This window comes from Apostichopus japonicus, chromosome 19 (assembly GCF_037975245.1).
Source record: "Apostichopus japonicus isolate 1M-3 chromosome 19, ASM3797524v1, whole genome shotgun sequence".
NCBI classification, from domain to species: domain Eukaryota; kingdom Metazoa; phylum Echinodermata; class Holothuroidea; order Aspidochirotida; family Stichopodidae; genus Apostichopus; species Apostichopus japonicus.
In genome coordinates, this window is record NC_092579.1 from 19,689,331 (window position 1) to 19,703,604 (window position 14,274).

Below are 14,274 nucleotides of genomic sequence, written 5' to 3' on the forward strand. Positions count from 1 at the left end.
AAGACCCCCCCCCCCAAGCACTCCCCTCCCCGATCATTCTCATGCTTGCTCACAAATTGTTATTGGAAATTCTGTTTTGAGGATGTATGTATATGTATGTATTTTAGATCCTCCTGCAAGCAGGAACTCGCGCAGAAGCCATCATTGCATGGCTTATCAAAGCCATGCAAGCTGACCGAAGTCAGTCTCTTATATTCATATTTAACGTCCATGATTATGAATTGTCAATGATCAACAACTCTGTAACTGGACGACATACATTAATCTTGGAGTGACTCGTAACTCGGGACCTTATGATTGAAAGGCACCGGCGTTAACCACTGAGCTAACACTCCTATATATCATTCCTACAACCTCCGTCACTGGTACCCAAATAGGAATTGCATACTTAAGCTTGTGGCAATAATAATCATAGTGATAATAATCATAATAATGATGAGGACCACATTAACTTGCAGTCTCTAAAGTAGCCTTGGAAACACATTGGTGATCAGTGTAACCTTAGCATAAGCTCACTGATAGTAGGCTGAAGAGGGTGATGTAATAAGTCATTACCAGCAGCTTACATACCCTAATGGAATATTAATCAGTAACCTATAGTATACTAAAGGTTTATACATTATTTTGTTCATGGAAATGCAATTTCTTTCTAATATACCAATGAATTTGTCCACCTGTGTGATAATGATGCGCCATTAGTAATACAGATATTATATCCAGATGTTTTGTCCAAATTTATCCAGGGTCTTCACCACATATTTATATACATAATCACACCAATCAATAATAACAATGAGGCCTATTCGAATATACTTGCCTTCTCAAAAGCATCGTGCCCCCTTAGGCATGAGAGAGGGGGTTATTCCTCAATTCATTACTTGTACTATATACATTTCCACTGGGAAGAGTTAAACTACACTTGTCAGGATATTCGCCCGATGTTAGGTAAAAAAACAAATAAAATGACAATATTCCAAATTTCATTGAAGAGGTACTCATAGGAGAGGAGGCTGGTGTGGGTGTAGATGGGGGGGGGGGTGGTGTGGGGGAGTAGAGGGCGGGGTTTTCATCCCGAGAGATCGTGACCTTTTCTTTCTTAACTAAAGTGCATCTTCTAATGTACACATAAATACCAAAACAAATAGTCAGTAGGTTAAACTTGGTTTATCATGTCAATATACACACACCTTCATATAGAGTGAAAAACAAGAGAATATAAATAATGTCAATGTATTTTAATGTAAGAACGAATGTGAAGAAAAAGTTGTTTACACATTTATGTAAACTTTTTTTTTCAAAACAAGAAAGTTTAAAGTGTTAAATAATGCAAATACAAACAGAACTTGGACGACGATGATGACAAACACATAGACTATACTGTCCGAGAAAAGAAATAAGAATTCCAAACTTCAAATTATGAAAAGCCTCTTTTTCATTCTGAGAGAAGTCGGAAAATACTACGAATTAAGGGGTCAAAAGGGTATGGGGTGTGGGGGGGGGGGGTGAGTATGTGGCATTTTTCCTTTCCGGAATTTACCTAGCACACTATATTGCACTTTATGACCTCCTTTATGTAACAACAATGGAGGTTGACCTTGCTCTCATTATACCATTGCCCCCTAGAACATTAATATCTTGAGTATTTGGATACTTTTAAGCCCAAGTAAAAACTTCCTCTCTACTCATCCTGCCCGTTTTGAAGTATTGTCGATAAACTTGCCAAGCAGTGTTATCCTAACTTGCTGCTTTAATTATGAGAACGTCCTTGGCGGTGCAAATGAAAAAAAAAATTAAGCAGATGCTTGTGACATAACACAAGATGTCCCCCTTTAAATTATTCTGCCAGAAATTTAAATGTGAAACTATTTTGTGGTTATCTATTTTCGGTGGAAATATTCAGTGGTTATTTCTAAAGGATGCCACAAGGTAAATTGTCAGTGCTGTATGATAACATTTAAAGAGCTATTATCAGTATTCTGAACTTGTAACAAAAATATGACCCTGTTATATTGGAGCATTTTAAAAAACAGAACTCACATTTGGGGGTTTTAGTGTTGTTCTTTAAAGTTTGACATATTCCAAAATTTGCTTTCAGCATACCATGAAGAACAGTATAGCATGCTTCAATGAAAACTTTCCTCTTTACAAACATAAATATTATTGCTATATGATTAAATTATGTGGGATATTATAAAGAAAATGTTAGTTCAAAATTGTAGGTTTACAATCTTGTATCACGGTAAGGCCTTCTTACAGGACGTTACAACAATTAAGTCCTAGTCATTAGTAAAGTGTGCACAATTCAAACAGTCGTTCCCGCGGCACTACAGTGCACCACATCTATGTGGCCCCTGGGGGACTTCCCATAGGGTACAGCCTAAAACCAGTGTATGCAACTATATTTATAAGTTACTCTTAAGTCCCCATTTATAAATAAGGAGGGGCAATTGAGATTAAGTGCCTTGCCCATGGACACAAAGATCTGACCAGGACTTGAGGCCTGGCCAGGACTGAAACCTGCAAACCACATATCGTAAAGTGCAATGTGCAACTCACACTTAGCTGTCAACAGAAAAAATATCACATGGCAACCAACCCTGGTAACATGTGGGAGTAACTTTAAGGCCTAATATCTTCAACTACAACTCCATAAATTTTTAATTACAAAAAAGAAGAAATTAGAGAAAATTAAATAAAGTGAAGTTCATCATAGTGACACTGATACTTGCATCCAACAAAATTAAAGGAGCATTCTATAAAAGCAGTCTCATCAAGTTTAAAATGGGTCACATAATCAGTCATAATCACAGACTAGATTTATAGGCTTGAAATTATACAAAATAATCCAAGGTATTCTCCAAAGGGTCAGTGAGAGGGGCAGGGAAGTGGTAACGGCCGAGTCAGGAAGACTCTTGGGTTGCGTGAAATATTTATAGATATGATAAATCACTGATGAACAATACATGGTTGAAGTCCTTTGCAAGTATCATTTCCTTTGTCTCCTTTAAGCTTGGCTTTCCACTACCACTCAACAATCTCCAACCCAATTCATTCCTCCTCCTTTCTCCAACCCCCCTGCCCCACTTCCGACCCCCCCCCCTCCACCACTTCCCCTTCTCACCAATTGATAACACTTACGACCTAACAGAAAATGAAATGTCTATAAAGCAAGTCGATGCCAATGTTAATGACAATCTGTGTAGTTGGCATAGTATACAAAAACATGTAAAGATGATTTTAAAAAGAAAAAAATCTGGGGCTTTCAAAACTGAGACGAAACACAAAATGGGACGATTTATGAAGAAAATGAAAATGAAGTTAAGAGGAGAAATGATCCCTGAATAGCAGCTTTCTTTATCTCCAATCTCCTTATACCGTGCAAAAGTGTGGATGTCGTGCAAAGAGTGGACTTCCCGTGAGATTTTCATCCAAAAAGTTTACTTTCGATACAGCTATGACATTTGAGAAACAATTGAGGTCGCTTCAAATTTGGAGTGTATGAAATGAGAAATACTTGAGCTCCAAATAACCTGTGCTACTCTCAATTCCAGAGCTACTAGGATCGCGAGTATGGAGATTTCTTGTGTCTGCACCGAGTCAAACACAAGCTTGCATTCCTTTAAATGAGCCATCTATCACTCCTGATTAATAGGTCTTTTACTGCCCCGTAGCGAGTCCATCCATGTCTCCGCAATTCAAGCCTAAGGAGCTAAACTTTTCTATGTTGAGAAATCCATCACTCCACACCGGTTACAAGGAAAAGCAATACTTTCGTACCACGAGCTATCCGTCATTCGAAACTGGGTAAGAGGGTAAAGCAAGGTCCATCAACACTGTTTTGGAGGAAGTTTGAAGGAAGCTTCCTTGCTATCCACAGGCTATCCATCGTTCCACTTTGAATAGCAAGCTTACTCTCTTGTACCAAAGTTATCCATAGTTTCACTCAACATTGCATACAAGTCTAAAGCAAGCTGACTTCCTTACCACAGGCTATTGATCATTCCACATTGAATATAATGAGATAAAGCAAGCTTACTGTCTTACCACGAGTTATCCATACTTTAACTCCACATTGCATACAAGTTTGAAGAAAGCTTACTTTCTTAACCACAGGCTATCCATCGTTCCACATCGGATACAAATTATGGCGAGCTTACTGTCTTACCACAAGCACACTCTCAGTCATGCCACACTGGGTATGCGTTTTCAAGCCAGCTTTATTTGGTAACTTTCAGATATCCATCATTCTGGATAGGGTGCTTTATGTCTCTGTAGGAAATCAAAGTGCGCCTGTTTTAACACCATGTTGATATTGGTGTAGATGGTTGGAGTTGATGGTTCGTCGTCCGAGTCCTGGTCGGGCTGTTCCATTATCTGGGTACTGGGAGCTGACGGACAATTAGGTATTGCTTGGGATGGCAGACGGAAAGGAGGAATGTTCTGCGGCGGTTGATGAGACGAGCAATGCGGCGAGTTGGAAGAACTGCTGGCTTCAAGCTGGTGTTGGGGAGGGATCACCTGTAGAAGGGTAATCAAATACATATTACATAACCACTTACACATTAACAGAAAGAGAAATGAATACATGTGTTTATATGTATACAAATATATACATATATATATATATATATATATATATATATATATATATATGTATACATATAAACACATGTATTCATTTCTCTTTCTGTTAATGTTTAAGTGGTTATGTAATATGTCAGTATCATATCATATCCCAGTATCATTTAACACAACCAAGAAAGAACAGAGAAGTGAAATCCATTATTTGACTATGAACATTCAAATTTGAACGAGTTAATAAATGTGTTCTACCAACTTTCCTGTCCACTTCTAGTTTGAATACCGTCTCTATTTCATAAGTTATCTCTTGAAGACGTCAGTCAGAATGTCCTCTTCCTTGCAGCCATTTGTGAGCTTTTTATGTGATTTCTATATTCAGCTTGTCACATAGATGGGACAATTTTTTTCTATACTGTACTTTCTTGTCCTACTTTGAAAGTCTCATACTTCAAGTAGGAGCAGTTTCTACCAGATAACCGGTTAGGAACTGTTCATACATTTTCAGTACAGATTTGCTTTGAAGCATAGTCAGGGAGAACAGTATAGAGTGGTATTAGCATTCAGAAATTGTCCCACTTGGCCGACCTACTGCATACACACATGAATATTCAAATCGCACAACTTTTTGAAAATAACACCTTGCTCATGGGCCAGGGTATAATGCATATTTTGCCTGTTAAAGCTTTTAAAGTAACCACTCACCATTGATTCCAAATATCAGAAAGGATATATGTACCAGCTAGGATATTAGAGGCAAAAATTGATCAATTGCTGTTGCTTTCCACAAAATATTGAGATTTGAAACAAACATTCAATGAATGCTGACAGTGCAGTATTACAGTATGATTACAGTATACAGCATTTTCTACATAATTAGTAGTAGTGCCATCGTTTTAATACTTTGGTGATTCCTCAACAAATGAGTGACCTGCAAAGGATTTCAAAGGTGCATTGTGGGGGAAGCGGGGAAGGGGAAGGGAGGGCAAATTCTTTATTCCTCTGACCTCACTATACGTACAGTAGGGCATGAACATTTATGGAATGGCCAAAAGAAAATCGAAGCAGGGGAGGCCTGTGAGATGTTTCACAAGCTATTAACATATTTTGTAACCAAAGGTCACAGCCAGTTTCATGTGAAACAAGCTGAAATCTACAAGGGAATTGATCTCAAGTAAATAGAAGAACTACTGTTTTTAATTACCTATAGCTATAGTACTGCTAAAACAGATAACTGAAACAGCCGGAAGGGTTAGATAAAGACTACAATGTATCTTCTATGTACAGAAAGTCAATATTTCAACTCTGGTTCTAGCAACAATTTTACTGCATTACCTTTCACAGTTAAAAAAAGGAGTATATAACTCGTTAAAGATCTCTTCCTTTCATTTAATTTTGACCCGAGTTGTACAAGAATTCTCCGAGGGGTTTTTCAAGAAAGAAAAGGAAAAGTGAGCATTATAAAATGTAATGTAGAAGATACATATTCACAAGAAAGATAAAAACAAAAGTGAGAGAAACAGTTTGAACCTCGATTAGGATAGAAAGGAAGCCAGACATGGCATTGTATGTTGATAAATAGCGGAACCTAGTGACCTACACCCTAGTACCCCACACATGAGATAAAACAATTACTATTAGAACTTGAAGGAAGGAGTTGTTCATTGTAAATATCACTATAGTAAAAGAAAATGATGGCTGGATTTACATGTGCAAAGTCAGCTCAATTGCTTGGCAGAGGATTCAAATACCAAACACAGGGATGGAGAGGGGAGGTGAGGGGGAGGGGGAGGGGGAAGGGAGGGTATGACCTGGTGGAAGGAAAGTGTAGACTGGCAAGGGAGAGTGTAGGTATAAACAAATACCCATATATTTTGGAAATTACATCTTTGATATTTTTTTTAAAGGGGCAAAGCAATTATTGGCTGGTGGGGCTCGACCCGAATAATTACCAGTCCGGAAAACAATTCCTGAGTTCTAACATTTGAGCTATTCAGCGCTATCTCCCCCGATATAAGCCATTTTCTATTGATCAACCATCTCCGGTGACTTGCACATACTTATAATTGAGGGATTGTAACGGACTTTGACAAAATCTCAAAAAGTGGCTTCAAGAACTTTGCCAATGAGAATTCTGGCAACCGTGGTCTCGAGCAAATGCCAGCCAATGCAAACAGGACTAAAATAGTTTAAAAAGTAACAAATTGAACTTTTGCCTCGACTAAATGGAAAATAGAAGTCTGATGAAACAAGAATTGGATCAAGTGTCTTACCAAGAAATAACAATTTGAAAGGGAAAATTACACTATTTATAACTTTCGAACAGAAAATTAGACTAAAAGATTATTTCCTTTCTGTTTGTTTCTCTACTTTGTTTTTCCCAATCCTGCAACTAAAAAACATTGAAAATCTAGTATTACCTACCAAAATGGATGTGTACTTTCCATTTTGTATCCTGATTTTGCCACTGGTAAAAGTATTATCACCCTGATAATGTTTAGACTCAAGTATTAAAGTCACATGTGGAAAATAACAATGTTTGTTTAAATTACAGAAAACGAAAAGAGATTACAAATTGTTTGGTACTATCTCTTTACAAAAAACTCTAAGAAAAACGCTAAGAAGTGAACATAACATAACACATTGTTTTGCTCCCCCCACGTGCGTGACTGGCTAGTTTCACAAAATAAATGTTATATTATCGCTTTTGCTCTACTTTACAATTTTTAACACAAGTATGTCAACTAGATGGCTTCTTCAGACAAGAGAGAGATCCCCTTAACCCCCCCCCCCCCCCCCCCGCAACTCTGAATCAGAACCTGATTAATAGTGGATGCAGCATTGCAGGAAGCCAAAGTTTGAGTACTTCTAAACTTCATTTCATTTATTTGTTTCTCACAACATGCATTTAATTTTTTACAATAATCAGAGGAGAGTGATAGGGCAGCAATGATGTGATGGGAGTGGAATAATAAACCCTCGCAGGCTTGAAAAAGTGCCCTACGCCCTGTAATAAAGTATATCATCATAATAATGTCATTTAGCCTTTGAGGAAGATCCTGCTAGGATCAAAACGTCAGGCCAACTTTCTAATACTTAATGTATTAGAAAGAAATATTGCAGTAGCTCAGTATAAGAACAAACACAATTAGAGCAACACCCCCCCCCCCTCCCCGACCCACTCTGTATACTGTATCCCAAAACACAAATGCCGACCGAAAAACCACCACCATTCTCATCACAGCTGTAGTACCTGCTTTCCATACAATGAAAGAGTGCGGGGTTTCTTACAGTCTTAAAGAAAGTATGCAGACAAAATGATGATCAGTAATAATAAGTACTGAGGTATGATTTACATTAGTTATATCTAAACGATCTTTAGCCAGGTCTGTCAATTAATGTCTTGGGTAAGGCGTTCCGAAAGTTATTCGGCCTTACGTAAATGTGTGGAAATTACAGTGGACATCTCCCTGGAGTATTTATAGGGTCTGTGATGGGTACAGAGCCACGAAAGTTACTTTGTAGCTTCGGAACAATTAGGCCCCCATCATAACAAAGAAAATACAGGTCATGGTTGTGCCCCACTCATGTGGTCATACAACATACAGTAGTACTTTACAGGGGGGGAGGGGAGGGGAGGGGGGAGGTCTGAGCTATTTTTACTTTATAAGATTTTAGAAATTTCTAAACAAGTTTTCAACAGTTGATCTACTGCTTGTTACTGTGAAACCCAACGGTGTTATTATTATGGAAAGGTTTTTGTCATCAGTTCAAATTCATCAAAATTAATTTTAACATTAGACCGATCAAATCCAAAGACTTTACCTGATGGTTGACTCCGTTGGTAAGATTGACTCCGTTGGAAGCATGGATTGATAAAGCTGATAAGCCCAATAAATCTCTGCCGATAGAAAAGAGAAACCAAAAACACCAAAACGTTAAAAATAATCCACAGAGTACTACAAAGTTGCCATGGAAAACATAACATAACACATAACATAAAATAACACATAATATAACACATAACATATATAATAAAATAACAAAACAAAGCAAAACAAAACATAACAAAACAAAATAAAACAAAACAAAAAGAACAGAGCTGGTTTTCAATCTCTTGAAGAAACAAAACTTAGGTACCCTTGTGAGTAAAGCACAAAGTCGAAACTTGTTTTTTTTTTTGTAATAGACAAAATTTGCTGTTTGGCTGCATAGGTTCAACAGACAAGTCCATGTTGAGCTAAATGGACAACTAGTTAAGTTTTCTTGAAACCCGGTCATGGGATACATTAAAAGTCACCAAAAATCTTCAAATACACAAGATCAAGTTTTTTTTAATAATTGTTTTTTGGTCTGTTTTAAAACCTTAAGATTTATGACAACCTATAGATGCAAACAATCCTTGGTTGAAGAAACAGAATGGTAAGCGAGGGACGAGGGAGTGGGTACATGATCGAAAGTCGTATAATTTCAAACCATAATTGGTAGTAAGATATCTATAACGTAGCCAGGAACTGGTGCTACAGGATTTAACCTGTATTTGTATTGTATGTATTTTAGATCCTCCTGCAAGCAGGAACTTGCAAAGAAGCCTCATTGGCTTTATCAAAGCCGCAAGCTGACCGAAGTCAGTCTCTTACATTCATATTTAACGTCCATGATTATGAATTGCCAATTGTCAACAACTCTGTAACTGGACGACATACATTAATCTAGGAGTGACTCGAATCGGCGACAATATGAGTGAAAGGCACCGGCGTTAACCACTGAGCTAACACTCCACTAACCTAACCCGAACAAGGATGTCATACAAAGATACTAGTAGCACTGCCAGTGTTTCTTTATATGTTTGGCAACTGAGAGCCTCTAACATGAATTATGAAAACAAAAGAAGAAGAAGAGGTGGCTATTAAGGGACCTGAAAAAACAAATAGAAATTGTCCATAACAAGACTTGGCAAAACAGTTTCACTTTCTTCTTAATCAAATCATTTAGTTTGTTAAGAGGAGAAAACCTTCTGAAAACCAAAACTGAAACAAATGACTGTTACTAAGGGTAATGCAAGGCTCAAGTCTCCAGTAGAGATCAAATTTCTAACGGAAGCCTTGCCAAGTTTTACTCAAGTTTCTATTTACAGAACGTTCAAAGGTTTCCTCCGACTATTCTAGCTGGTAACATGATCCATAAATCAGAGGCAAGATGAAACCAAAATCTATCACTTTTGCCTTTATAGGTGACCTAATAACTGATATTTTTTAAATTCATATCCAAGATATCATATCACAAAGATAAAATTGAGATCAGAAACATCCCAGGCACTTGTGGCAGATACATGTTTTTGACTTTTAGAAAGAAGAATAGAAAGCATAATATTACTACCTTTCTTGTCATATTTTCTTGACACCAAGGCTAAATGGCAGCAATTGCCTGGTGTAGAGAGTAGTGCAGAACTGAAGGTTTACCCCATTTAACTTTACCTCAGCATATTTAACATTGGAACCAAAATTCAACAGAAGTCAATAAATAAGTTAAGATACGATTCCTCAGTTTGAAGTCGGGTTGTAGGTGCAACAATGTGCAATTCTTATTTCGAATTTATAGTCAGAGACTTGATTCAAGACCTCAAAGCATTGTAGGTCTAACAATCAACCATTCAACAGGACGTCTATGTATTAAAGAGAAAAACTTCATAAACACAAGCTATTATATTCCATACTATTTCAATTTATTTAATGCCGAGAAAGAAGTTTCAAACTTTGCCATGGACTGCTACAACCTTCTTCCACCCTCACCCCCCCCCCCCCTCCCTGCCCCTCCAACGACACAGACTAACTTGAAAAATTATCTCACTGCTCAGATGGAGATAAACAAAGCATTAATATAACTCTGACATTGTATCCACATGGACATAACCCTTGTGCAAGTTTGAGTAACATGGAGATAACCTTTACTTTCAGAGTGAAGATGGCTTAGAATTCATTTCATGCAAGTACGTGGCATTCATCTTTCAATAATTGATTAAAAATTGTTGTGAATGGTGTCCGTGATGCAGTATTGCAAACTTGTATGAAGCAGGGAAAAGTCAATACCAGCTTTATTCCTAGTCGTTCTGTTTTACATCAACAAACATCTCTTTACCTGTTAGGGTTTGAATCCCTCCTCTTGGATGCAGGATGAAAGAGCTGCGACTCCTCATCAACTGACCTGGGTCGTTTTCTCCCCGAGCTGGAAGAAGATTGAGCAATCATATAAATGTGTATTAGAAAACAAGAGGAAACCCGAAATCAGAGGCCCTAACTTTCAGTTTCAAGATGGTGGCATTGCATGCAGTAATGAACACAGCTAAAATGATTCCTATTATCTTGGCTATGAAGATACTTGTATATATAAACATACTTCTAGTTATGCAAGGGTAGAGATATGAATATATAATCACATATATTAGTATGAAGATTCTTAATAGCAGGCACGTACAGTAGACATCATGCAACAATATGAAGAATTTATTTTTTTCAAGTTAAAGTTCATCCCAAAAGTTCATCCCAAATTTTTGCACAATACTGCTGTAGGTTCTCAAAAGCACTTTGTTGAACGATCCAATCCTGTTAAGTATTCCCAGAGATTGAAGAGTATTTTCAAAATAGACAAATAAGATGTCTCAGTGTGGATAGTTACTTGGTAATTAATTGATAATTACTTGGCAGTTAAACGATTGTTCAAATTTAAGAGCATGGGTGACCTTTTTTGTCTTTCTTTAGCATAATTGGGAGCAAGACTGACAACCCTTTTTTAAAGTTGGAACTCTGAACTTCACTGTTCAGTAAGGTGTGAAGACTTGCGCACAAAGAAACATCTCATGCCGGTAATCTGACCTAATTTCGAATGAGGTGTAACAGAAGTGTTAGACACCACCATCGATCCCAGAAAATACACACACAGCTTGCTACCGTCGGTAATTAGACACTAGTGTACAGTCAATACATAGAGCTACAGTCAATACCCACTCAGTGTACATAGCAGCCATGGACATCTCAGTTCTACATAAAAGATAACAAGGTATATATCACATTTCATTACTATCTGCATTTTGTTGCGACAAGAAGGAAACTTCACATGCAAGCAATGGAAAGTTAACTTTTTCAGTGGGCGGCATGCGATTTGGGGCGAGTCTTCAATGCCTTTAAGGATTGGCTCTTTTTGGGTTATCCTGCCCTTAGTTGCTGGCAGACCTGTGATGCCTGTGTAGCTATATTTTTGCTGATGGCTTGAGTCAGATGCCACAGTACCATACATATATACCATATATCCTGGGATAATGCCCCAGTTCATTTGATTGACCATGAAAGTAGCAGGGAATGGATTCAACAGAAAATGGGCTCTTTGTATTTATTTATTATGATATCAGTTGTTCATTAATTTAGTTATACATACCACTAAATCCTTGGCATATTAAAAATTCTTTGGAACTGGTATGTTGAGGCTGCCGAGTTGTGTTAGGGACTAAGGGTACTAATATGCTACTGTACACTAGTTTATTTATGCATACTGAAGTAGTTGACCAGACTCCCTGCCAAACCACTCCTAGTTTAGTTGTTTTGTTATGATTTAATGTAAAATGCTCTGGTCGATACACTCCATGTCCATTAAAACAGCTTTATGAAAAATGTGTCTATCATTGCTAATGTACATTTATTCCTGAAGGAAATATTTGTTTGCAATGTTTTGGATGGAAAAAAAGGGTCTATAACTTTATTCTATTTGCCAGTCTTGTACTACTTGCATCCTATTTTGGCAAGTACATTACTCTGTACTTGCACTCGAAGAAAAGAAACTGTTTGCTTAGGTACTCATCCTCAACATTCAGTGCTCAAGTTGGGATGCTAAAGATGTTGAAGTACTTGTTTCTCACTCAGGACAGGCAGATAAAAACAAAGAGTCTACAACTTTACTCTGCGGTCCTTTTTGAACATCAATGAGCCACATTGACCTGTTACTAGATTTGCTTGATATATGCCTTAACAATGTTACCGAATAAACTTTCACAATGCTCCTCCGTAATGTACATGTGGAATTTCGATACAGGACTATATCAAACCAATGTCATTTCAAAATAGTATACTGGAGTGAGAAAGAATACCATTTTACTTTGTAGAGCTGAAGCATATTTCTCATCTGTAGTTAACTAAGGAAATGTTAACTGCTTAAATTCCTATTAGTTTCGATTCTTATAGTTCGACCATTTTCGAGAGTTTTGATTCTTATTCCTTCAGTCAGTTGCAATTCTTATTTTTCTTAATAGTTTGAATTCTTATTATCCTTAATATGTGCAATTCATAGTTTGGTTTCCCTTTAGTGTATTTTCATGTATACTATTTGTATTTTCTTATTCCATCTTATCATTGTATTGTCTTATTGCGAGCATTTAATTGCCCATTTTTGGTGCTTAATAAAGTTTATTTGAATTTGAATTTGAATTAAGTTAATGAAGAAAGTTGCTACGGAACTTCCACAACCATCATTTTGGTATCCCCAACCTTCATTTTGGGTGCATATCAGCAATTAAAAGTAAACCATCAGTGCCACAGATAATATTTCAAGAGAGTTATAAGTTTTTATTCCAGATCTGTCTGAAAACTCCAAGCATATAGGCCTAGCCATAATAATAAACAGTTGGTCTTGTCTGAAGAGAGCCGAATCACTTTACTGTATGGGAAACGGGTATGGCAATTACAGCCGACTGGACTGAACTTTCTAGCTATCTGAGCATAGACTAAACCTATTAAATGTTGGGGTTGACATGAACACAACATATTTCCTTATTTACACATTGGGGGAATAGCAGTTCTACAATGAGGCCTAGTACTGAAATATTACATAAAATTGGCATTAAACCGAGGCTTATTTGTCAACCAATGATTAGGCCTACCTACAGTACAAGCTGTCCTTCGCTTTAGCACAAAAGTTGCACATATTCAAAGTAATATGGATAGGCATAGGAAAGACGGAGGCACTTATATTGCAACTTGTTAGCTTACACTTTGAAACCAATGAAAGTATGAATTAGGCCTAGGCCTAGGGCGTAGGTTACTGTAGCCTACAGAGTAAGGCCGTACAATACAGTGGCCCTAACGTTAAAACGCAGACTACGCCTTCCCCAATAAAATAGTAATATTACAGGTGAGGTTATTCCTCGTTTAAAATATAAATATCTAAATCAAACGACAATTCATTTGCAGGTGAGGTTGTTGTAAACCAAAAACACTCAAATTGTGGTGCTAAACATCGCAAATTAGAATTACTTGTGTTTAGACTGTGTCATCCTTCTTTTGCAGAATGTTTACAACTGAAAACACTGCGGAACCAGTTTTGCTACATTGTGATATAAGTGAACCCATAGAACAAAATAAGGTTCTCAACGTGTCAAGATCTTTGGTAGCTTCGTCATCGGAAAACCACACAGTTTGCGTACCTTTTTATAGTTGCCTTCTATACAAGTCATTTCTAGCATTTCCAAGACCTTTGATAAACTTCGAGTCAAGTACATTTTATCATGCCGTACATATTTCATGTATGTGGGGAACTTTGATGCAGTGGCGGGCCAATATGTGTGTGTGTGGAGGGGGGGGGGGAGGGGGTTAACCCAACTCCATCGTCAGTGAGAGGAAAAACATTCAGTCGTGGTTTTTTGGTGCAATT

The 14,274-nt window shown here is 37.4% G+C and overlaps 1 protein-coding gene across 1 annotated transcript; it reads right to left on the minus strand.

Annotated features, from left to right (window-relative positions):
* Positions 1 to 1,149: 1,149 nt before the first annotated feature.
* Positions 1,150 to 14,021, minus strand: LOC139960682 (uncharacterized). Its single transcript, XM_071959233.1, has 4 exons — positions 13,878 to 14,021; positions 10,717 to 10,803; positions 8,404 to 8,479; positions 1,150 to 4,518 (listed from the first exon to the last, which is right to left on the minus strand). Exons 1-4 carry the CDS (start codon positions 13,895 to 13,897, stop codon positions 4,243 to 4,245), a joined length of 459 nt encoding a protein of 152 aa, XP_071815334.1. The 5' UTR covers positions 13,898 to 14,021; the 3' UTR covers positions 1,150 to 4,242.
* Between the last annotated feature and the right edge of the window lie 253 nt (positions 14,022 to 14,274).